Source organism: Aegilops tauschii, chromosome 3, assembly GCF_002575655.3.
Source record: "Aegilops tauschii subsp. strangulata cultivar AL8/78 chromosome 3, Aet v6.0, whole genome shotgun sequence".
NCBI lineage: Eukaryota > Viridiplantae > Streptophyta > Magnoliopsida > Poales > Poaceae > Aegilops > Aegilops tauschii.
Genome location: NC_053037.3, coordinates 520,865,254 through 520,890,544, shown reverse-complemented (window position 1 = coordinate 520,890,544; position 25,291 = coordinate 520,865,254). Strand labels below are relative to the sequence as shown.

Below are 25,291 nucleotides of genomic sequence, written 5' to 3'. Positions count from 1 at the left end.
AAAAGGGGCGCCTAGGCGAGCTACGAGCAGCAGAAAGCACCAAGAGAACACCTCGGTGGCCGCCCACGGGTGGGCCGGTGATGACGGTGCCGGGAAAGGAGTTGGAAGACGAGGCGGCAGGACCGGCAATACGCGATGAAGGCGTCGGTGCCCGCGTACTCCGAGTTGACGGCCTTGCCGCCCTCCCTATTCCTCTTCCACAGCCTCCCGACGCCAGCCGCCCAAGGAGACGGCCCCGAGAAGTTCAAGGAGCTGGCCCCGCCCCCGGAAAACCTCTGCCGGAGGAGCGGCCAGGTGCAGATGCTGCTACTGCCGCACCCGCCCAGGCGCGGGGCATCCGACGCCTAGTCGGACTCGTCCCTGTCATCTGCCCCGCTGTCCTCCTCATGACTTTCGCTCGAGGAAGAGCTTCCATCATCGGAATCTCCATCGGAGGAGCTCTCCATGCAGCACTTCAGGCGAGTTCCAAACTCCCCGAAGACCTTGACGGAGAGCAGGCCGTCCTCCATTAATTTGAAGTAGAGGACGAGCCCCGCCGTCAGGCTGTGGATGCGAACCAACGTCTTCCATCCATGGTAAAGGTACATAACCCGAGGAGCCGGAAAGTCGACGTCGACCCGCGTGCCCCCGTTCCCGCAGCCCCTCATGTGCAACCTGAGGGTCTGTGGCGGGTTACGCTCCATCACCCGAGCAAACGGGGCGGGGAGACGAAGACGACGATGCGGAGGCCGGCGCAGCCTGATAAAGAACTCGCAGGGCTGGTCTTCAACGTGGCCCTCCATCGGGAAAGGCATCATTGGCGGGGGCGAAGCCGGCGCGCCGCCCCGTCCTCCTATTCCCCGAGCACTGCGACCTCTGCCCCGGCCTCGCCCACAGCCTCGCCCCCTCCCCCTTCCCCTCACGGCCGGCTCCACCACCGCGGGCTCAGGAGGAGGAGGGGTGCGCTATCGAGCGGCGACTCTCGCCGCCACCGTCGAAGGACCAGGATTCCCTTTCTCCATGGAGAGTGAAAGGAAGAAGCAGAGCAAGAGGAGATGGATGACAGAAGAGTGCGGGACACCATCTCCCCTTCCCCCTCCTTATAAGGGAGCGGGGTCGGGGCTCGGCCGCCCCGCTCGGCCAATCCAGCCACTAGAGGCGCAGGGAATCAAGACCGACCCGCTGCCCCAACCAGCGACGGCCCGGTTTCCCGCCTCCACCACTTGCTACCCCAAGTGCATGAAGGACGCGTGGCGAACGAGCAGAATCGAGGGGACGGGTGAGGCGACCTCTCCCCACCCCGTGATCATGGGGTGTGGACGCCTTGAAGACCGTGACCCGGCCCCGCGCGGTAAATGAGCCGCGCCTCCACGCCTTCCTCTTTTTATGGGGGAGGCGTGAGCCGCCTCTTTACTATGATATGACGCATGCATGCGGGAACCGCCCCACGCATGCCGCCCATGTCACGCACACCCCTCCACGCCGCGCCACGCGCGCGGGTCATGGGAAGCAAAGCGCGCGAAAAGTCCTACCACCGTAAAAACCGCCCCGCCTGCCCGCGCACCGTTTTGGGCCTGGCCCAACAACGTGTCGCGCTTATGTGTGGCCCAGGCCCGGGGGCTCCTGTCGGTGTACAAAAAGAGGGGTGCGTTTTTGTACCCCTTTACCTGTGCACGGGCAGTCGGAGCCGCGCCCACGGTCACACCAAGCAGAACCGGGGAGGTGAGCCAAGGTAGGACCAAAGCCCAAGACAAACAGAGCAACGCCAAGGCCAAGACCACAAAGAGCAGAGGGACGAAGTAGGTTCCCCCGGCAAGACCCTTGCCGGGGCAGCCTCAGCAGCCCCGGCAAGACCCTTGCCGGGGCAGCTCGCCCCACACCAACAGAGCGAGCCACCCTTGAGCCCACGGTCCCCAACGCCATCATCCGCGTGGGGCCAGGGCTCGGGAAGGCACCTCTGTGGTGGCCTGCATATCTTTGTGAAGACATATTCAAGATCAGATGAGGATTAGAAGACGACGATCCTCGGCAAGATCCTTGCCGAGGAAGGCCACCAGACCCCCGGCAAGGCCCTTGCCGGGGACGACAGCGCGCCACGGCAAGACCCTTGCCGGGCCACCCGGCGAGACCCTTGCCAGGCCACTCGGCAAGGCCCTTGCCAAGGACGCCAGCAGGGCCACCGCTAGGCCCACGCCAACGAAGCTCCCACCACCGTTCGCATGCAGCTGCCAGCCCAACCAGCTGGGCAGGCACCTGTGTGGCAACATGCAGCCCCTAGGCCAACTCATCAAGCGCCTGCGTGGCGGCATGCAGATCTTCATGAAGGCTCCACCACCGCGCCACCTCAGCTGCCTGCCTGCCTACATGGCGCCGCACGCATCGCTGGCCAAGGCGCGTGTCGAAGCGAGGAAGAGCGGCGACGGACGAGACGGGCCTCGCCCCCGTCCCCAATAAAGCAAGGGGACACCTAAGCTACGCATTTAATGCGTCTTGTCCTGTAATACGAGCGATAAGCTCAGGGCACTGTACACCTTTCCACCTCCTGTGTGCCACTGTGGCAGCCCCTTTTCGACTATAAAAGGAGGCCCATGGCATACTGGAGAAGGATTCGGCTCTTTCGAACCACGCACTGACCACAGCTAGTTCGAGAGCTCAAGAACTCTCTGAAATACACCCACCAAAGCAGGACTAGGGTTTTACGCATCCTCGCGGCCCGAACCTGGGTAAACAATCCTTGTGCTGTCTACTAGCCCTGCTCTTTTCGCAACCCCGCGCCCCAACAACCGTAGTAGGGATTCTTGTGATCCCATAGGTTTCGTTCCACACCGAAAATGGTCGCCCGAGGGCAATGTTGACGTTGAGCCCCCCGAGCTCCATGGATGATTCTTCCATGATCATGATAGAGATCGGAGTTGATGTTGATGAAGGCCCTCGTCCGAACATGATGATTGGAGGTAGGGCACAGTCCTTGGTTAAGCCAAGGTGACCAATCGAGCCAGCGACAAAAGATGCCGACATCGACCATAAAGCTCGGCTCCGATGCGTAGATCGCACCGGAGACGATCCGAATTCCCATCACCCCGTGGCGACCGCCAGCAGGCTCTCAATGAAAGCACCAATGTCGGTTCAATATCCGGCGTATCTCGTAGTAGGGGTCCTAAGCTAGGCGTCTTGGAGCGATGGTAACATGGACACGAGGTTTTACCCAGCTTCGGGCTCTCTGGATGAGATAATACCCTACATGCTACTTTTGATTGTATTCATATGGGTGTAGTACAGAGTACATGTATCTACCACGAGATTGTAGTAATGAATATGAGATTGTCTATTGACTAGCCTAGCCTCGGTTTATATATGCACCGTAGGCCTAGGGTTTAGAGGAGTCCTTGTCTTGGGCGCCAAGTCTTGTAGAATCCTCCTTGTACACGGCATGGGCTGTCCGGACTGGCCCAATAGTGAACCGCCATGGGGGTACTCGGCCCGATCCAGCTGGTCGGGAAACGACGTGGTGAGTACCCCCTAGTCCAGGACACCATCAATTGGTGCCAAGTGCAAGGTAAACTGGGAGATGGTTTGCCTCTCGTGCGAATATGGCAGCCTAGCGGTTCTCAACACCGATAAATTCGCGCGGGCCTTGCGCTTGAGATGGCCATGGTCTGAATGGACGGCACCACAAAAGTTGTGGGTGGGCTTGGGAAATCCATGTAATGAGGAGGACCTTGACTTCTTCTATGCATCCACGACCATCACCATGGGGAACGGCGCTAAAACGCCTTTTTGGGATTCTCCCTGGCTCCATGGGTGCAAGCCTAAGGATGTTGCCCCGCTCGTCTTTCCGGCCTCCTCAAGGAAGAATTGGAAGGTGAGGGAGGCCCTACAAAATAATGCATGGATCCTCAAGATCAACACCTCCACGGTTGTCTCCGTTGAGCACATCCGACAATTCTTCACACTATGGGCACTTGTGAATGATGTGCATCTGGATGCACTCTCTGAAGATACTATTGTGTGGAAGCTTACGACAAGCGGGCACTACACTGCGGCCTCCGACTACAAGGCCCAATTCCTTGGCTTGGTTCTCTCTCCCATGGACCAAATGGTTTGGAAAACTTGGGCGCCACCAAGGGCTAAATTCTTCGCTTGGTTGGCTATCCAAGACAGAATTTGGACCACGGATAGACTACAAAAACATGGATGGCCAAATTGTGGTCTTTGCACCCTTTGCAAGCGAGAGCAAGAAAGTGGACCGCATCTTTTCTTCAAATGCCGCTTCACTATTAGGCTATGGAACTTGGTCATTGCAAAACTTGGGCTTCATCATATGGACACCTCTATGTGGCATCTTGAGAGTTCGGTCAAGGAATGGTGGACAAATAGGACCGGCGTCGGAGTCCCCAACAGGAAGGCCATGGCCTCTCTAACCATGCTCGTGTCATGGACCATTTGGAACAAGCGGAATGCCCGTGCTTTCCGGAACAAGAGTGCTCCACCACCAATCTTGCTAAACAACATCATCTGCGAGGCAAACCTTTGGATCACCGCCGGAGCAAAAAAATTAAGGAACATTATTTTGTGTTAGTAATCTTCCATGCCGTGTAAAAGTGTGCCCTTGTAACAAACTTTATCCTCTTCTTATTTAATAGATGAGGCAAATCTTTTGCCTCCGTTTCAAAAAAAAATTATCCATGGCAAAGTTTCTCCACCAACCGAGGCGTCCCGCAGGTTCCTCCATGGATACATCAACTCACTGTTGTGTATTCAAGAATGGCCCAAAGGTGATATGGAAAAAGGTAAAATGGTCGTTCAGCTAGGTGCCCCGGCTAGCTACCATGACACAGAGAAGAAGTATGAGCAGCGTTGGGTTTTACCACCGGCCGGTTGGACAAAACTAAACGTCGATGGAAGCCATGTACCCGCCACTGCAGCTGCGGGTGGAGGGATGACTGGGCCAAGGCCAGTGGGCAAGCCTCTTGTGCCGCTCTCTTTTACAGCCCTGTCTAGTTGGTCCGCTTTTTCTCAAAAAAAAAAATCCGCTTAGCTTTGGGCGACTGGCCCATTGGTGGATTAAAAAAAAATGGAGATTGCTTCCAGGCCCAACTGCCCAACCAAATTCTAAATAAGGTAATAACGTGGCCTTTCATCGCTCATGGCTGCTTGGTGTGATGGTTACGCTCGTGTGCTGTGGATCTATTTGTCCCTATTTCGAATCCGATGCCAACATGTATTTTTTTTGCCATTTGAATCATGTGTCATGTTGGTCCTCTTCGGGCACTAGTTGATGAATACATCAAAATATTTGCCATTTGAATTATGTGTCATGCTGGTCTTGTTCGGGTCCTAGTTGATGAATACATCAAAATATAAATAACTAATTTAATATAAAAAAGCGAGTCTTATGTGCTTTGATAATTATGATTTATTAATGTAGTTAATCATATTCTTCGCTTCCTCCCTTGAATTTGTAAAACTATAAAGCAACATACAATTATGTGTTACTAGAAGCATGCACATAACACATCTTCAGCGCCAGAAATATGTAATAGTTATTGCAACGCAATGAAGGTGAGGCAAAAAGTCACCCTATTACAACCAGTACATGCTTTGTTGCAATATGAAGCCATGTTTTTTGCAACAGTATCTATGACTAGCACCACATGTCAAAATTGTTGCAATATATGTCTAAATATTACCACAAAGATGTACTTTGTTGCAATATCTAGCCTTTATTGCAACAAGATGACTAATTCGCGCAACGAGACGGAATTGTCGCAATATCACTACCATATTACAACGCCGATGCCGCTTGTGGCAATAATGGCTTCTATTGCAACAAAATGAGTACTTAGCGCGATGAAACGAAGTTGTGGCGATATGTAGATCGTATAACCACGAACTGGAAATTTGTGGTAATATAACACTTTATTGCAACAAAAGATAGTTGTAGCAATAATTTTTGTTGCAATAGACCGGAATCCTTGTAGTCGATGGTGCTACGTACAGAGCAAAGGGAAATTATCTTCACCGCATGTAGAGAAATACGCACATGTGATAATAGCCTGGAAGCTGAATTAGCGGCCTGAAAGGAGGGACTCGAGCATGCGCTACACCGTACCGAGTTGCCCATTGTGATCGAGATGGACTGCGCTGAAGCTGTCATGATGTTGAATGCCAGGACGATCGATCGATCGAGGGTCCGTGTGATGGTGGAAGAGATCAAGAGGATGGTTGTTGATGACCCTAGGGAGATTTCTATTACTGCTATTAGTCGTTCGCAAAATAAAGTCAGCCATGCACTAGCTGCATATGGGAGGAGCACCCCTCGTACTGCAGTATGGTTGGGCTCGGGTTTGAGTGACATTGTAAAGCTTGTTTTGGCTGATTTGCCTCCTTAAGTAATAGAATCTCCCTTTACCCCGCAAAAAAAGAACAGTAGCTGCATTGCATACACATCTCAACCTAGCCTGGCTGGAAAAACAGCCTCATATGCGACATCTGCAAGTTGTTCGGTTGTCTGCATATGGACTTCCTGCATTAGGGGATCAACTTTGGCACGTTGTTTGGTTGCCTGCATTGTCTCGGTGCATACAACTACACGTTGTTTGGTTGCCCGCATGGGGTATGATTAAGAGCTAGCACTTGCACTTAGCACACGGGGTTAAGAGCTAGCAGAGGACGGGGGAGAAGAAATGCAGTGTGCGCCGGACCATGGTGACTGCGGTGGACAGTGACTGTGGCGTCGTGTCCGACATGACGAGCACGAAGTCATGGGCGAGCGACCCCGTCGGTGAACTAGTTGGAGTGCTCGCGCAAAGACAATGGACAGAGGAGGAGAAATGCAGTTCTCACGCCATGGCATTGTCAGTGTAGTAGGACGAGAGAGAGGAGCTGAGATGATCGACGCCGGAAATGACTCCAGTGTAGTAGGACGAGAAAGAGGAGGCCAGGAGGAGGCCAAGATGATCGATCCCGTCGGTGGCAAAGAATAGAGGAGAAGAACCCCGTCAGTGTGCGCGCCATGGCGGCTTAACTACAATAGGGTCATGGAGAGAAGGCCAAGATGAATGACGGCAACGATAATGCTACCACAGCAAGATGCGAGAGAGGAGATCGAGAGAAACCACGCCGGCTAGAGGAATAATTAAGCAGTGCCTTAAATCACAGCACACATATTCATATGTACATCCATGAGAAATATGTAGATCTTCTCGTCTACGATCGTCGAAACAGGAAACTTGCAACCTATGAGTTTTCCCTTTTTTCGTATATCCATTTATTCAAAACATTTTTATCTCTTAAACCGTGCGTCCAAATATTTAACCGTTTTCACCGTTGGATTCCTCGCGTCAAGATTTTCAAAACTAGATCCCATGTTGATAGGTTTTGATGAACTTTTTTTCATGAAAAAAATCGGACAAAAAACTGAACCGGAAGCACGGTTTTTTCCCTTTCCGAAAGAGGCACGGCCGTGCCTCTCACGGAAGCAAAACGGTGCCTCTCATAGAAGAAAACAAATAGAAAACACGTTTTTTTCGTTTCTGAGAGGCACAGCCGTGCCTCTCGCGGAAGCAAAACCGTGCCTCTCGCGGAAGCAAAACCGTGCCTCTCTTGGAAGAAAAAAAGATAGAAAATGCATTTTTTTTCGTTTCCGAGAGGCACTCGTGAAAGCAAAACCGTGCCTCTTGCGGAAGCAAAACCGTGGCTCTGACGGAAGGAAAAAAACCAAAAAACGCGTTTTTTTCGTCTCCGAGAGGCATGGTCGTGCCTCTCGCGGAAGAAAAAAAAAACAGAAAACGCGTTTTTTCCTGTTTCCAACAGGCACGGTCGTGCCCTCTCGTGAAAGCAAAACCCTATCTCTCGCGAAAGCAAAACCGTGCCTCTCGCGGAAGAAAAAAAGCAGAAAACGCGTTTTTTCCTGTTTCCAACAGGCACGGTCATGCCCTCTCGTGAAAGCAAAACTCTGTCTCTCGCGAAAGCAAAACCGTGCCTCTCACGGGAGAAAAGAAAAAGGAAAATGCATTTTTTCGCGCAAAAAAATGAACTTTCGAGAAAAAAATTGGGCGAAAAGCTAAGGAAGACCGGTGGAAAACCAAAACGTCAGGAAAAAACCTAAAAAAAACGTTAAAAAAACCGAAAATGCGTGCGGAAAAATAAAAAATAATCCAGAGGGAGCGCCCGTAGCGCGACACGTGGCGGCGACTGAGAGCGCGCCAAATGACGCTGATCATTGTGAGGCTCCTGAAGTAAGGCTCGTCAACTAGTTGCTCTCTTCTTTCTGGTTTGTTCTCTTATGTGTTTGGACTGACCATATATTTGGGTCAGTTGATTTCTTAATGGGCCAAAGCCTATTACTAGGTGTAACCCAACCTTCCCATTTCTCCCTTTGTTTTTTCTTCTTATGTTTTTTGGCTTTTATCTGATTTCATTTTTATTTTATCAATTTGTTTTTATATTTATTTTCAAGGTATTTAGAAAATGCTGGGTGAGTATAAATATATACGCACAAATACTGTAAATCCAAAAATGCATTGTTATAAGATTAGAATTAGCATACTAAAATAGTACAATTTCAGTGCAAAGTTGTATGCAAGTTTTTTTATTTTATTTTTATTTTGTCTGTTCTTGAAGGATGATACTATCAATTTGTTCTTAAATTTATTTTATATTTTATATTTCTTATTTTAGGATAATACTAATGGCACTAATTCATTTTTTCGTAGGAAACTATTTTTTTTGTGAAAATTACACTATCATATATGTTGATTCTTGCATATTTTAAAAAAAAAACACAATTTTTGTGTAGATTGTGTGATTTTTTTTACATTGCTTGGTTTAGATTTTTTTTCTTCCATTTTCTTTAAAGGTTAATACCAATGGCACTAATTCATTCTTCCTTAGAAAACTTCAATATTTTGATTTTATTTTAGTTTTCTATCCACTTTTTCCAATGCGGTAGATTACTTGCAAGATTGAACCCAACTAATATATACAACTCCCTCTTGAAGATCGTTCATTTAAACATGGTGAGTGCAAAACTAATAAAACACAGAGTATATAAGTCCATCAATTATGCAGCAAATGACTCTCATATGAATCCATGAATAACATATACTGATTAAATCTGTTCATAAAATGATAATTTATCACACCAGAAAGAACACATCATTAAGATTACATCAGATATATCAAAATCAATGTTGGACGACTCATGTGATCATTGTATTCGAAAACAAGGGAGAGATTGTCATCTAGTTACTCACGTTGATGTAGATGGTCGCCGTGATGAATCCCCCCCCCCCCCCGACAGAGTGCAGAAAAGACCTCCAGATTAGATTCCGAGCAAGAATTACGTATTGAGGAAAGAGGTGCTTCCTTTTTTGTCATTTATAGATCGATCAGAGCCTGCAGAACAGAGAGGTGCGGTGCGGAAAAATTCCTCGATAGATACGAGACAGGGTTTTGGGCCAGTATAAAGCCAGGGGCGTCGATGGTGGAGGGGTGCTTATGGGGCCCATGCAGCCTGTCTCGCGCCCCTAGTCGCGAGCTAGGGGCATGTGGCGCTCACGGGCATCACCTTCTAGCCCTCCGGTGCTTCCTGGAAGCTTTTGGACTTGAAAATCACCGGCATTTATTTTTTCTGATTTTTTGGTCTCCTGAAAGTTATTTTTTGAAAAGTTTAAAAACAACAAAAAAATAAATAAAACTTCACTGGACGTTGAATCAGTAGGTCCGGCCCACATACGTGATAGCACATGATCACCCCTAGATTAGGTCTAAAAAGTGAGGCGATCCTAAAAAAAGGTCTACAAAGTGAGGCGCATTGGTCGCTTATTACGCTTAAATGCAGCTCCAAAATGGAGCGTCATGTGATGTGACCGTGATAGGACGACGCGTACACTGTTGGACTTATCGTGTTATCCTCTGCGTTCTGCGAGGTACTAGGTACTAGTGCGTGTCAGTGTGTGGTTGTGGCGTGCGTGCAGTAGGCAAATACGACTGGATAAGGTCCGATGCTTCTGGCTGTGACAGAGAAGTCGGAGTTGCGGTCGGCAGGGCCGCTGTGGCAACGATGACTCCATGAGGACAGTTTTCAGCAAGCGGTGCTCTCCGAATGTTGCGTTGGATTAGGGCGGTGCGAGGCTAGCAACTTTTTCGTGTGAAACTCATCAGCAAAATCGAAGCTGCCATGTCCTTGACGCTGTGGTCGACTGTTTGGCGTTGTTGTGGCCAGGTCGTCCGCGTTTGCCCATTTGGGATTTGTATCTAGGTTTTCATTCGGTTTTCTTCTAATTAACCGGGCAATTCTCTTCTTCTTAATCAATAAAAAGGGTAAATCTTTTGCCTCGTTAAAAAAAACGACTGGACACTCTGCTCTACTCGTGGAGCATGCGTCTCAGCCAGACAGCCACACACACACGGTCTATTTTACGTGTGGAGCGAGGGCACTCTCCCTGCGTACGGGCCTTGTCTTATTGAGGATATCTCGCCACTCCACTCGTATCAGAACACGTGCACACACGCCGCACATAGAGTGATCTAGCCAGAGAGAGATGGCAGCCGGCGGCATGAGCAGGGAGGCGAGGTGGAGCCTGGCCGGCGCGACGGCGCTGGTCACCGGCGGCAGCAAGGGGATCGGGTACGCAATTTTATAATCTTCTTACGTACGAGCATGCTATGTACAGTCCTATGTACGTATACTCATGTGCTTGTCTGCATGACGGTGCCGATGGGTGGAGAACAGCCACGCGATCGTGGAGGAGCTGGCGGGGCACGGGGCGCGGGTGCACACGTGCGCCCGGAGCGCGGCGGAGCTGGAGGAGTGCCGCCGCCGGTGGGAGTCCAGGGGCCTCCCGGTCACCGTTTCCGTCTGCGACGTCTCCCTGCGCGCCAGCAGGGAGCAGCTAGTGGAGACGGCCAAGCAAGTCTTCGACGGCAAGCTCGACATGCTGGTAACTAATAACTTCGAGGACTTGGGCTTATCGTCTTTCTGAAATCTCCAGAGTTCATCGGTTCAATCCGATTAAGTTCGGATTGAGAGTATCTCTAGCAAACCCCGTAAAAAAGCTGAACCCGTATAATTAACGAAAAAGAGTTTATTCGTTTTAGATTATAAAGCAACCGCACCAACAACATCCGACAACAACAACGATCTCAAAGTTCAAGTCGAAAGAGAGGCAAAGCAAAACAAAGTTGAAGAGGTCAAATAGGATCAGCTGGGGGCACAGCAAAACAAACCCCTAAATGAAAGTAGCAAGCTAGCTAATCTGGCTCTGGCGGTGGAGGGGGTAGCGGCGGCGCCATGGATCCGGCAGTGGCGCGTAGACTTGCAGTGATCCTGTCGATGTTGCCCCGATCGGGCCGCTTGCTAAGCGGTCTCTACAGCTGTAAGAAACTACACAATTTGTAAATCGAGTCAGTCGCACGAGATGGAATTACATGCTCAATCACTAATTTATTACGCACAGTCCATAGCGTCCAGGCCATCGGGCCACAGTGGCGGAGACAGGCCTGGGGCGGCTAGGGCTATAGGCCCAGGCCTAGAAACAACTTCCTTTGTAATTTCTTCATGCAAAGCATAGAAAATCATAGAAGTTTATCACTCAACATGGCATAGCCCCAGGCGTAATCTGCATCTAGCTCCGCCACTGGCGCCCACCACAACCGAAAGGGTGGGGCGCATCCTGGCCTCCCGCTTAGGACCGCCTGGAACAAGTCAGGGAGATTGTCGTGGCACCAGGCGCCCCCAACCGTATCCCCGGAGGCAACTCCAAAAGAAGATCGTCGTCGGGCATCGGAAGAAAATATGGTTGGAGTCTTCCGGCACTCCACACAACCTAGGCCATTCCGCTTACGGACCTCAGTACCCGAGGGTAAGCAGCCACACACCCATTACCAAAGAAAAATGCGGATCTTCAAAGGGAGCTTAATCTCCCAGAGGAGAGTCATCTCGGTCGGTCCCAGGGTAGCCACTAGCACATGGTATAGGGATTTGGCAGAAAAATCCCACCTGGTTCGAGAGACCAGGAAATCGAATCTTCCTCAAGGGAGGGAGAGTGGAGGGCAATGCATTGAAGCAGTTCCTCCCATTGGTCCCGCGCTAACGGGTCGAAGGTGCGGCGGCAGACTATGCCCCCCAGGTCCACCAGGGCCGCACACAAGGTGTGTTGCGGGCGGGCGCAAATACTGAATAACGCGTAGAACCGTTCAGTGAACGGTTTATAGCCTGACCACCGGTCTAACCAAAACAAGTTATTAGTACTCATCCCCACCGTGATTGAAGATCCTATCCGAAGAACCAGCAGTAGTTGAATGATTGAGGACCCATAGAACCCGTATAATTCCGGCGAGTATACAGGTTTGGCCCATTTTTCTGTCCTGAATAGACACCGTATCCGCGGCCCGGCCCGTAAAAATTTTACCGTGGCCCGCAAAAACTCTCTCCCCACCACTATATATGCGGTTTCACCGCTCGGATACGGGTCAAACCCTATCCGCCTCCGCCGCGATTCCCCTCCTCCGCTGACCAATTTCTCGCCGTCGGCGAGCCTGAAAAAGCCATGGATGGCTACGGGAGCTCTGGGGATGACGCGGAGCGCCGCCGCTGCGCCAGATCCGATACCGCACACAAGCGGGGTGCGTGGAGGTGGCTCAACCGTGGGATCCAGCCGCCGCCGGCGTTCAAACGCCGCGAGCTGGTCGAGTACGAGCGCGAGCTCTCCCGCCGCAACCACGCCTCCTCTGTCGCGGGGAGCTCGTCCGCAGGTGCCTCGAGCTCGCGGCTCACTCCGGTGAAGAGGGAGCCGGAGGAGCTCGGGCCGCTCGCCGTCAAGCTCGAGGCCGACGCGCCGCCGCGTCGAGGAGTGATCGGCCCCGAGGACTACCTCCCCCGGGGCAGGAGGAGCACCTAGAGCGCGTTGTCATGGAACGTTCGGCGAGGGAGCAGGAGGAGGCCGAAGCGCACCGCCGCCGTGAGCTCGACTACGAGCAGATGTTCCTCCAGACGGGCCTCGCGGCGTCGCAGGCGCACGCGTCTAAGGAGGCGGACCTGCGCGTGATGAAGGTGGAGCAGACCAAGTTCTTCATCGACCTTGACTCCTCCGACGAGGACTGAGCTCCACTGGCTCCTCCGCCACATCGTTGCCTCCGTGAGCTCGTCGATTTTGGTAGCTAGGCTCGGGCCCGCAAATTCCCCCACTAGTATGATCAATGTAGATGAACTATGTATGACCAATGTAGTATGTAGATGAACGAATGTATGATCAATGTAGATGGACTATGTATGACCAATGTAGTATGGAGATGAACGAATGTATGATCAATGTTGTTGCAAGTTTCTCTCGTGAATGTTTTTTTTTTAATTTTACAGTTTCATATACGGAGTCTGATCTGTAGCGCACGAATTCGTCCCGCAAATCTCATCTGCAACGAACTGTAGACGCATTTTGTGGATCGACATTATACAGGGTCTTGCTAGAGATGCTGTGAGATCACACCCGCCGTCCAGAGACTGTAAATTGGCTCTAAAATTCCACCCAATCCAAAGAGGTACACATGGGTTTACAAGGCTGACCATTCCTACTGTATATATGCAGGTGAACAACGCGGCGCAGGCTCTTGCCAAGGCGGCCGTGGAGTGCACATCAGAGGAATACACGCACCTCATGGCGACCAACCTAGAGTCGTGCTTCCACCTCAGCCAGCTCACGCACCCATTGCTCCTCAGGGCCTCCATCGCCGGAGGAGGTAGCATCGTCAACATATCCTCCCTTGGAGGCACGCTTGGGTTCCCCGGCCACGCACTTTACGGTATCACAAAAGGTAATATGCGCGGAAGCTTTTTTCGGTAATATGCGCTATTCCCTCCAGTAGTATACTTCAAAATTACACCGTCCATGTTAAAAATAAAACTTTGAAATAATGACAGTTTAAAAAATTAGTGCTTTAATTCGTACTTTAAAGATCATTTCAATGTCCAAAACACCGATCATATTTTCATTTAATATATTTGTAAGGTCCAAAAAATGAATGTTGTACATTTCGATAAAAATTCACACGCATGATTGTAGGTGTTCAATATCAATATTTCTAGATATCAATAGTCAAGTGATTATTTTGAAAATTTGACTCTTTCCATGCCTCAAACGACGATGTTTTTTCGAGACGATCGCACTACGGCATTTGAACTATCCAACTAACTATTTGTGAAAATACTCAAAGATGTTCTAATTTAAGGTATTCATGGCCATAACCACAACTCGATCCAAATTTCAACTTAGGCATGAAACTGACATGTCTTTTGTGCCTCTAATTTACCGCCTGATATGCAGGAGGAATCAACCAGCTTACAAGGAGCCTCGCTACTGAGTGGGCCCAGAACAAGATTCGGGTGAATTGTGTCGCCCCGGGCGTGACCAAGAGTGACATGTTAAACAGTGTAGGCACCGACCATGTCTTTATTTAAATTACATTAGAGAAAATACACAGGCAGAACTAGTTAACCTAATTAGTTATGACTCTTTTGCGTGTATAGTGCTGGAGATTAGAGAGAACGAGTTGGCAGAATCCTACTACACAACTCTTTAGTATCGGGTTTTCTAAGAAACAAATCATTTGGATAACTGATCATTTGTGAGTGGAACAGCTCGCACCGGACATTTTAGAGAAGGAGGTGGCAAGGATTCCGATGCGGCGGGCAGGCGAGCCAGAGGACGTGGCTGCAGTGGTGTCGTTCCTCTGCATGCCAGCAGCATCCTTCGTCGCTGGCCAGGTCATCACCGTCGATGGTGGTCGAACAATTAGTGCTTAGTTAATTAACGGTACCTCACCGATAAACTCGTGTGCATGTTGATCAATTCGTAAAGTAGCAGGTGAGTACTCCCTCCATCCCATTAGCTTGAAAAACGTTTTTATATTATGGCACTGAGGGAGGAGTTAGCAAGGACCTGAGTGTTGTCCGCTAGTATAATTATTTTGCTACATTGTTGATTTGTTGTTAGTCTTTATTGTATTTCTAAAGTAGATTTGCCTATTTAACTAGCCAAGCAAGCGTGGCCGCACCCATGATGCATGATCTTGGATGTTGGCTTTGCCGTTATTGTGCTTTGTGTAATATTGGTGTACAAGTTATAAAGATGTGTACATTTTGGAACCGAACCGATATAGAGCACCCTATAGTGGTGATATTCATCCCTTGGAGTGAAGCCTCTCAACTATTGATCTTCGGTATAATACATATAATTAATTTTTCCCTAAACTTAAAAGGTAATTATCCATGGCACAATCGAACACAACTATTGGATCTTAACAAGGGTATTCGATTTTGCCCCCGATACGCACCTACATATATATGGTTCACATAATATACTATTAAACCATAAAGAGGCATATAATCAAGGGCAAATCTTTGAATTGTCATGCCAAAAAAAAATTCTCCATGGAGAAAGCTTAAACGTAGTAGAAGGATGAACTATGTTCCTTGCCACAAGACCATCCAATGCAGAAAAGCTTCCTATGCCCTTACTGTAGAAGCACCCAATGGCCCAAAAGGTATATTTAAATTATTACTACTACCATACTAAAGAATTACGCGCAACAAATCCCTAAAAAAAGAATTACACGCAACAACAGAAATAAAGTATCTAATGATTCCGTCTGATTCAAAGCCCCCAGCCCCAATGCCCAAACCAATAACCGGATCCGGACAAACAGGAGGTCGTGAGCATCCCAGGGTGGCAGGGAAGACTGATGAATGTGGGAGAGGACCGCCATCTTCAAATCCGGTCAAAGGGCAAACCCAGGATCAAGCTGCACGCTCTTCGTCATCACGCCGCCCAGCGACCATAAATGGCGCACACCAACATTCCATGCCAGCCCCCATCATGGGGAAGGAGGCGTGTGCCCCAATATGACCGTTGCCACGGATCCAAGCACTCCACACGCGGACCACCACCACCATGCGGCCATCACAGCTCCATCGTGTCATTGTCCTTGGCATGCGCGCCGCTGCCAAGGCACCCCGCGCGAGCACCGCAACCCAGCTCTTCTTCGCATCCGACGCTACTCGCCACCGGCCAGGGAGGACGAAGGCCCCCCGCCACCGACCATGCGAGGGGCTTTGCCCAGGTGACCCAGACCAGCGGTGGCGGGAGAGAAGAGGAAAGGAGGGGAGAAGAGGCGAAGTGATTGAGCTGCCACCTGAGTCGCCCGCAGGGGACGACGCGGGGGCCTAGGGTTTCCCTTGTGTATGACGTGACGTACTACCCTAGATCAAGGTACATAAAAGATGGAAATATATCAGGTTAGCATGCAAATAAAGTACATGTTGCTATTATGTGCAAAAGTTGTCTACCTACTTACTTGCATGCCTCAATTTCTACCCATGGAAGACAACTAGAATGACAAACTCAGAGAGTAAGCATGTGTCGCACCTTGTATACTTATCTAGAAGGCAAAAGGACAACATCGGCTAGAGCTAATCTTCCATGTAGCAACATCCTTAAGATGGTCGTTCAACCCACTCGATGTTGGGATAACATATGTGAATAATGAAACTAATATTAATTCACAACTTAATTTATTGCAGATGGATTTGAATTCTCTTGCGTGATGACCATGCAAGATTTCCAGCCGCTAGCAATTGCCCAATTCCAAATATCAATTCAACAGCTATGACGGAGCCGATAGCATTGAGAAACGGTCTAATCCTAGTAGGGCAAGTGGGATGCAACAAGCTTTTGGTACTCTAACTGTATGGATGTCATTGACACTATGAAGAACTATGGGGACTCAATCGATGTTGCTGCTGCAGTTTATGAAGAATGATCCTTCCTTTGTAGAGGTTTTGCTATTGTCAAGTTCGATCACTGCCCTAGAGAAGCCAATCAAGTTAGCACATTGTTTTACCTCGATATTCTAAGAGTTCTAGTGCTACTCTGTGGCAACAACATGAACCACCTGATGTAATATTCGCGCACCTAACAAATGACGTAACTTTTACGCCATTTTTGATGAAGTCGCAACAATGGCTTTTCCTAAAAAGCGCGCCAAGAGAGTTAGGGAGAGATAACAACTTGAATAAAGATTCTAACCAACTCATGCACACATTATCCTCTATAGATTACAACGACGCAATGATTCAAAGTCCGCCAAAAGCTCCGACAAGTGCATCTAACAGTAAACTTTGGATTTATATACAATTTTTCAAGGATAAGTCATCAGTGGTCAAAGCTGTAATAATGAAATCGACATCCAAAACGGCAGCTATTCTTGAGAAAACGCCACCCGCATCCGTCTTGCATGCACGTACACATCGTCAATCGCCAATCCATCTCCCATTCACCGTGAACCAGTGATCGGTCTACAAATTGGAGTGTGGCTTGACTGCCTGGAGTAGGCAAATACGACTGGACACTATGATGCTCAGCTCGGTGCTCGTGGAACATGTGTTTCTGCCACGCACTGCCTACGCTACGTGTGAAGCGAGGTAACTCTCCCTAGTCCCTACGCGGCTTGTCTTACATATATCTTGCCACCCCACCGCACAGAGTATCAGAACACGCGCACATAGAGAGATCTAGAGAAAGACAGACAGAGCGAGCGAGCGAGAGAGAGAGAGAGAGAGAGAGAGAGAGAGAGAGATGGCGGGCGGTGGCATGAGCAGGGAGGAGAGGTGGAGCCTGGCCGGCGCGACGGCGCTCGTCACCGGCGGCAGCAAAGGGATCGGGTACGTGATCATACTGTAATCTAATCAGCTAGCTTAGGTACGAAGATGCAATTTACTACTATAGTCGTTGATCGACCGATCGATGCATATATTCATGTGCTTATCGATCGATGGAATCGCAGCCACGCGATCGTGGAGGAGCTGGCGGGGCACGGGGCGCGGGTGCACACGTGTGCCCGGAGCGCGGCGGAGCTGGAGGAGTGCCGCCGCCGGTGGGAGTCCAGGGGCCTCCAGGTCACCGTCTCCGTCTGCGACGTCTCCCTGCGCGCCCACAGGGAGCAGCTCGTGGAGACGGTCAAGCAAGTCTTCGATGGCAAGCTCGACATACTGGTAAGTCGTCTTCCTGAAATCTCCAGAGTTTGTCGTTTCAATCTGATTAACTTCAGATTGAGATCACGGCTGGCCGACCCCCAAAGATTGCAAATGGGCTCTGAAATTCCACCCAATCCAAAGATGTTCGACTGGATTTAAAGGGCTAATTCTTTTCTCTGGATCATTTCTAATCTATGCAGGTGAACAACGCGGCACAGATTCTAGCCAAGCCGGGCGTGGAGTGGACATCGGAGGAGTACTCGCACCTCATGGCGACCAACTTAGAGTCGTGCTTCCACCTGAGCCAGCTCGCGCACCCCTTGCTCCTCAGGGCCTCCATCGCTGGAGGAGGTAGCATCGTCAACATATCCTCCCTCGGGGGCACGCTTGGGTTCCCGGGCCTCGCAATTTACAGTATGACAAAAGGTAATTCCCTCCGGTTATGCTACTTTTGAAATTTGAGTATTATTACAGCGTCCATGTTAAAATTGAAACTTTCAAATAATGACGGTTTTCAGAAAATAGTGATTTTATTTGTACTTTAAAGATCAGGTAAATGTCTGAAACAACAATCATGCTTTCATTTAATACTAGCTAATATGTCCGTGTGTTTCAGTGGGAGAAAAACAATCAGATTATGCCAAGATGAGATAAGGACTAAAATGTTTTTTCATAAACTACGTATGAATCATGTCATGATGAGATAAGGGACTTTTAAAAAGTCATTTCAAAAATTGAAAATGTGATGATCTCATCATGACTTGATTTCCTAATACGCCACAACAAAATACTTTTTGGCTGAGCAAAATGCACTCACGGACCCTGCCTTAGCTAGACTGATGAATGTTGTGTCTCGTGTTGACCTAGTGTCGCGGTGTTTTTCATGACCAATAAAACTCCGGTACCAGAATAAACATAGCTATGTATGGAGAAAAAAATCTGATACTTAGTTATTTTCATATAGCTTACAAAAACTAACCATAGAAAGTTGTGTCAATTTTTGGGGGGATCAGCGTTGCACAGAACACGAAAATACCTTTTACCCGACGCGCGCTGGACTAGATAAAATAATAAAACAACCGCTACAGATCACCTAAAAAAACATCTATGTATTGTAAGCCCCGGTTGGTTTTGTTCGTTATTTAAGGATCTGTTTGAATTTTTGTGAACATTTTCTAAAATTTCATGGATATTCTTTTCCAAATTCCCGAATATGTTTTGAATATGGGCTCGACGTTGTACAGAACACAGATTTTTTTTACCCGACGCACGATGGACTAAATAAAATCATAAAGCGACCTCTACAGATCACCTAAAAAAACCTCTATGTAAGTGTCGGTTCGTTTTATTCATTGTTTCAATGGATCTGTTTGATATTTTGTGAACATTTCCTAAAATTTCACGGATTCTTTTTGCAATTTCTCAATATTTCTAGATATCAAACTATTGACTCTTTCCTTTTCTCAAACAGCGATGTTTTTTGAGACGAGATCGCACTATAACTTTTTAGTTATCCAGTCTAACTACTTGTAAAAAAACTCAAAGAAGCTCTAACTGAATGTACTCATAACCACGACTCGATCCAATTTTCAACTGAGGCATAAAACTGACATCTATTTTTTCTGTCTGTAATATACCAGGAGGAATTAACCAGCTTACAAGGAGCCTTGCTACCGAATGGGCCCAGAACAAGATCCGGGTGAACTGCGTCGCCCCAGGCGCAACCAAGAGTGACATGTTAAACAGTGTAGGCACCGACCGAGTCTTCATTAAAATTACAATCAAAAAATACACAAGCAAAACTATTTAGCCTAATTAGTTAAGACTTTTACGTATGTAGTAGGATTCTCTTCTAAGAAACAAATCATTTGGTGAACTGATCATTTGTGCGTGGAACAGCTTCCACCGGAAATTAAAGAGAACGAGCTGGCGAGGAATCCGATGCGGCGGGCAGGCGAGCCAGAGGAGGTGGCTGCAGTGGTGTCGTTCCTCTGCATGCCAGCGGCATCCTTCGTCACCGGCCAAGTCATCACCGTTGATGGTGGTCGAACAATTAGTGCGTAGTTAATTATTATGAGGGCCTCATCGATTAAACTCTTCTGCATGCAGGTTCAATAATAAAGTAGAAAGTAGTTAGCAAGGACCTGAGTGTTGTCCCCTAGCCGTTTTACATTTTCCCTACACTTTTAGCAAAGGCCAAAACAGGTTGTATGAAAAAAACAAAAAAAAACATTTGTCTTCTATGAAAGCTGAGTTCAAAAAGGACTAATATGATAAAGCCGTGGGATTTCAAGTTTCACGAAACTTTGGACGATTAAGTCATGTTGCCCAATAACTATGTGCACACATACAACTTGACAATTGCTAGAAGATATAAGGACGTGGATCTTTCGAGCGTGGGGGGCAATGCACCCGAGATGGGATTTTTTTAAGAAAAAACAAAATGAGACAAAAAAAAGTCTGAAACTTGTTTTGTAACAAGCATGGCCTGGCGTAATACTCGTGTGAAAAGTTTCTCAGAGGAATGACTCTCGTGGTATTCTAAGCAAAAAGAATTTTGCAAGTCCAAAAAATGTGAACAGTGACTTTTTATATAGTATTGACTTTTTTTCAACATACCATGGTAGTCATGGCCTGGCCTGTTTGCAATTTTTTAGAATCCTTAAATTCCAAAAGGAAAAAAAGATATGCTCAAATTTCAGTTTTTTGGTTAAATCTGGTCAAACTATGGTCAAACTACTTATTCAAGAAGTATTAATGTTACTACATAATTATTCAAGGATATTAGTGTTACTAAATAATTATTTCAATTTTTTGAATTTTGGTCAAATCTGGTCAAACTGTGGTCAAACTATGGTCAAACTGTGGTCAAACTTATTCAAGAAATATTAGTGTTACTAAATAATTACTGTTTTTTAGAATGATAGTTTCAAACTCAAACGGTGAAACGTGTGACCTAATGCTCAAGCTAAACTGTTGAGGGTTAATAGGATTGACAGCTTACATTTGTCAGGAAAACAACAAGTGCAGACTTGGAAAGTAGAAGGAATAGAGCTCCGAAGTTAAGCATGCTCGGGCTGGGGGAGTGAGAGGATGGGTGACTGGTCGGGAAGTTAGACGATTTGGAATGAGTGATCCACACTTGAGTAGTTAAGAGGGGTGATTAAAGACTAAATCATCAAATAATTCAGAAAATCGAAAAAAAGTTCAAATTTTTTCCCCAAAATTTTCAGAAAAAAAATTAAAAAAAATCTTTAGTACCGGTTGGTAACACCAACCGGTACTAAAGGTCCCCCATACCACGGCGCGAGCTCACGCCACGTGGTGGGCCTTTAGTGGCGGTTCGTGCCGAACCGGTACTGAGGGGGGGGGGCGGGGGCTTTAGTCTCCACTCTTTATTGCCGGTTGCAGAACCGGCACTAAAAGCCCTTAGGAACCGGTGATAAAGCTTCGTTTTCTACTAGTGTATGTTTCAGTTAGGTTTCTCACTGCTCTAGGTACTCCATCTTTTTTTTATTTACTTTGGTTTTTAGTTTTGTCCTAAGTGAAACTTTATTTTTATAAGTTTGAAAGTTGATAAAAAATAATATTAAAATTTATAATAAAAAAATATTCAATGATGAATCTAGTGGTATTGATTCCGTATTGTAAATGTTCATAAATTTTTACTATAAACTTGGTCAAACTTTATTATATTGTATAGTATGAATTAGGATAAAAAGCAAATATGCAGAGTAAATAAATTCTAGGGGGTATGTTAAATAATCCAGGGAAGCTATTGAGGTGTAAGCCTTTATATAACACTGTAAAGAACTTGTCAACGTAATTATTTGGTTTAACCGTTTAAGCATGCAACAGCCGTGTAAGCAAACTGGTAATATAGCAGCACCTGGCTAAAGAAAACAACTTGTCTGGGTGGTGTAGTTGGTTATCACGTTAGTCTCACACACTAAAGGTCCCCATTTCGAACCTGGGCTTAGACAACTATTTTTTTTAGCTTTTTTTAAAGCATATAGGTAGCTCGTTAATTTGGTTTGAGATTAATCCGACTTGCTCAAATTATTCATGCTATATACTCCTTTCGTCTAAAGCATACTATATTCTTGTAGAAAATCAATAGTCATACTTGTCTGTACAGTACTTGACCACTAGTTAATTAGTAACGACGTTAAAAAAGATGTGAATGGCACCATTGTATTTTTCATTAACAATTGTATCACAACTTTTTTTTGGTCATGGTTTACTTGCATACATCTTTTATCTATTGCCAATATCACTAACTAGAAAAAATATGTTAACAATTTGTTCTTTCGTGCGTGTCGCGGCGACTCACGGAACGTGTGGCTACCCCCTGAGATAGATACAGGACGAGTAACGACGACTACTTGGCGGCTTTGTGTACAGCAAGTAAAATGCCACGGTGACCAGTAGTACAGATTGTGAACATAGTGGGTCTGATTTGCACGAAGCGCTGAGGAAAACACGCATCCAACTTCGAAACGGCAGCAAGCACGCTGTGGCTGCATGCAAAGTTGAGCTAATCTGCTTCCGAAAGGACTCGCGCCAACCTCCTACAAACAGTCTCTTCTACCGAATACTTAACCAAAGCATTGGTTAAACTTCAAACATCGCCAAAAATTTAAATTTTAACTTGATTTGGTTGGGGTGCACCTGTTTAACTTGATTTGGTTGGGGTGCACCTGCCCAAGCAGTAGTGCAACACCTGGGAGACATCTAAGGGTCCCAGTGGCAAGCCACTGTAGTGGACCCTTCCCCGTAAAAAATAAATTTAATATCATTGTGAACACATGACCCACATATCAGATATTAAACTGATAAGAACAGATACTACACTTGATCTTAGCCAAAAGGCCGAGAAAGGTATGAGTTGGGGTGCTGCCCTGCCTATTTATTTGTAGCTTGAGCGCCCTCCCGTTCCTTCTGGTTGGGCGAGGTGGTACTAAACGAGTTGCTCGCGCCCACACGCCTGCTGAGTGCGCATGGCGTAACCCCCAAGCGAGGCCAAATTTGCTGTTTTTATCTTTTTACGTAAGTTTAGTCGGATCTGGCCCTTGTTCGAAAATATTTCGGGATTTGACCTTTTTCCTACCGCCATAGTCCTCGGCAGTAGGGTATAACATGCTACCGCCACGGTCTGTCACAAACTCACAGTAAAGTTTAACTGCGCCCTTACATGGCCATAATGTGGAAAATACCCCACCGCCAAAGATTCTGGTGGTAGGCCTTTATAACCTACCGCCAGTGTATAGGGCAGGTCATTGTTCCCAGACGAAAGTTGCATGTGCATGCGCCCACCCGGTTAAAGCTGCTGCTGCTACATGCACGCCTACCCAGCTTAAGCTGCTACTGCTAGTACTCCTTGTGCATGCATGGGCAATGGGAGAGAGAGTGATTGATTGATTGGATCCAATAAACAAACATCGCATGACGTGTGTCTCTGGTTCTGCATGTTCCTGGGAGGTAGTGACAATACTAAAAGAAAGCTAGGAATATAAGGCTGCACCATTGCACCTTCCAGGAATGATGCGTGCATGCATGTTGCACAGCTACCACCATGCTCTTTGACGGTAGGTTTGTATAGCCTACGGTCATTGACGCTGGCGGTAACCACTTAACCACGTCAGTTGTTCGTGACGGCGTTGGTACATTGACCAGGTTTCTACCGCCAGGACCAGTAGCGATAGGTTGTTCTACCCTACCGTCAAGGATTATGGTGGTAAGAAAAGGGTCAGATCCCAAAATACTTTTGAACAAGGGTCAGATCCGGCTAAATTTCAACAAAAGGGTCAAAACACGAAAATCGGCCCCCAAGCGAGCCTCTGGCATGGGCCTCAAACAAGATGATGGGTCTCCCAATTTCAGCCCAATCGTTGCGTTTCGTTGACAGAGGTGGCCCAGTTGTGTCTCCCTTTCGTTGTATGCATGGTTCTGCTGGTAATCCTCGCGATGGCTGTGGCGCACGGTGCGACGGGACTCCCAGCGATGCAGTCGATCGGCTCCGTAACTAGCAATTCTTGTGCGCTTTCTTTTGCAGGATCGCATGTACTACTCTACGTAGTTCCACACAGGAAGAAGTTTTTATATCAGCATAATAAAGCCACATACGGTGTAGTACATGTGAATCTTCTATATCTAAATAGGGGCACCCCACTAGCTGATTTTTCTGACTCCACATGAAGCCATGGCATTCGAATTTCTATAACCGTTGATGCAGTATAGTTCACGAGTCTGCAGCCGTTTGATCATGTTTTGATGCAATTTACGAGACCTGCCACCGCTAAGTGGAAAATAACGATTCGCTGTTTCTCCCCAGCGCCCTCTATTCTTCGATCGCACTGCCCCGCTCAAGTTTTCGTGCATGGGCTAGGCCTGGACCTGCCGCTGCTGGGCTGGCTACCGAAGCCAACATATGTTATGTGGGTTGTAGGCTGCAGCCCATGCGTGCTAGGATCCCACATACGGTCATCTTCCCCACGCTACGACTCTAATCCCCGTCTTACGCCGCCACAAATTATAGCTTCAAATGCAGATGAAACTGCAGCATTGATCGCCCACATTACCATCCCTTCATACCCTGCAACTGATGAAGAATTGCTAGATAGAACTGAGCGGACACCGCCTTTGCAATTTAGTGTTGCCATCCTCCCGCAAGACCGTCGGTCTGCCTCACCTCCGTCGCCACCATGGTTCCTGGGTGGCAGGTCGGGTCACAGTTCAATTGCCAAGCAGCCAGATCTTCGAGGAAGACATAGCCAAGTCGACCTGCACGGGTTGTTAACCTCCTCTGCCTCGCCCCAAAAATTTCTGAGTGATGGGAAGCTGGATGCTGGCCACCGTTCCATTGCCAGCCACCCGCTACTGCTCTCCTCTGAACCTCCTCCGCCATGCTTGCCCGTACGTCTCCCCTTGATGTTTCTATGAGTGTTGGGACGCTGGCTGGGCCTCCGTTCCTTGGCCGGCCATCTATATAATCGAGCAAGGAATAGCTGATGTGTCCTTAATGTGTCGTTGCTCTGCTCTGAAGACGCCAGGGGCAGCGAGAAGCCGACTAAATTAGCAAAGGCGATTTCCATAGTGAGTCATGCCCACCTTCGGGACGGTCACATCAGCTAATCAGGTGAGCATCGCTGCGCTCTTACATTCATCTGTGAGATGATGAATAGCACTCTTGATATGCTTATGTGTGGCATGTCGTTTAGATTCTACTTTTGCAGTTACATCCTACCACACCGCAGTTTGCACCATCTGATGCTACGACGT

At 47.8% G+C, this 25,291-nt stretch overlaps 2 protein-coding genes and 2 non-coding genes across 5 annotated transcripts; 3 read left to right on the top strand and 1 right to left on the bottom strand.

Moving 5' to 3' along the window:
• The first annotated feature begins 10,000 nt into the window (after nucleotides 1-10,000).
• On the top strand, nucleotides 10,001-15,126 carry LOC109743027 (noroxomaritidine/norcraugsodine reductase). 2 transcript variants are annotated; one of them, XM_020302106.3, is made up of 5 exons: nucleotides 10,001-10,612; nucleotides 10,718-10,925; nucleotides 13,569-13,794; nucleotides 14,304-14,410; nucleotides 14,618-15,126. In XM_020302106.3, exons 1-5 carry the CDS (start codon nucleotides 10,527-10,529, stop codon nucleotides 14,780-14,782), a joined length of 792 nt encoding a protein of 263 aa, XP_020157695.1. In that variant the 5' UTR covers nucleotides 10,001-10,526; the 3' UTR covers nucleotides 14,783-15,126. The 2 variants fall into 2 exon arrangements, with proteins under 2 accessions (XP_020157695.1, XP_020157699.1); XM_020302110.3 differs by lacking the exons at nucleotides 13,569-13,794; nucleotides 14,304-14,410; nucleotides 14,618-15,126 and adding an exon at nucleotides 11,083-13,306.
• A 2,381-nt stretch (nucleotides 15,127-17,507) lies between these two features.
• On the top strand, nucleotides 17,508-20,272 carry LOC120961820 (noroxomaritidine/norcraugsodine reductase). The gene is made up of 5 exons (XM_020302108.3): nucleotides 17,508-17,698; nucleotides 17,821-18,028; nucleotides 18,211-18,436; nucleotides 19,651-19,757; nucleotides 19,910-20,272. Exons 1-5 carry the CDS (start codon nucleotides 17,613-17,615, stop codon nucleotides 20,072-20,074), a joined length of 792 nt encoding a protein of 263 aa, XP_020157697.1. The 5' UTR covers nucleotides 17,508-17,612; the 3' UTR covers nucleotides 20,075-20,272.
• A 1,647-nt stretch (nucleotides 20,273-21,919) lies between these two features.
• On the top strand, nucleotides 21,920-21,993 carry TRNAV-CAC (transfer RNA valine (anticodon CAC)). Its single transcript has one exon. It is a non-coding gene; the product is annotated as a tRNA-Val (tRNA).
• A 706-nt stretch (nucleotides 21,994-22,699) lies between these two features.
• Nucleotides 22,700-22,895, bottom strand: LOC120962271 (U2 spliceosomal RNA). Its single transcript, XR_005753111.1, has one exon. It is a non-coding gene; the product is annotated as a U2 spliceosomal RNA (small nuclear RNA).
• Nucleotides 22,896-25,291: the final 2,396 nt, after the last annotated feature.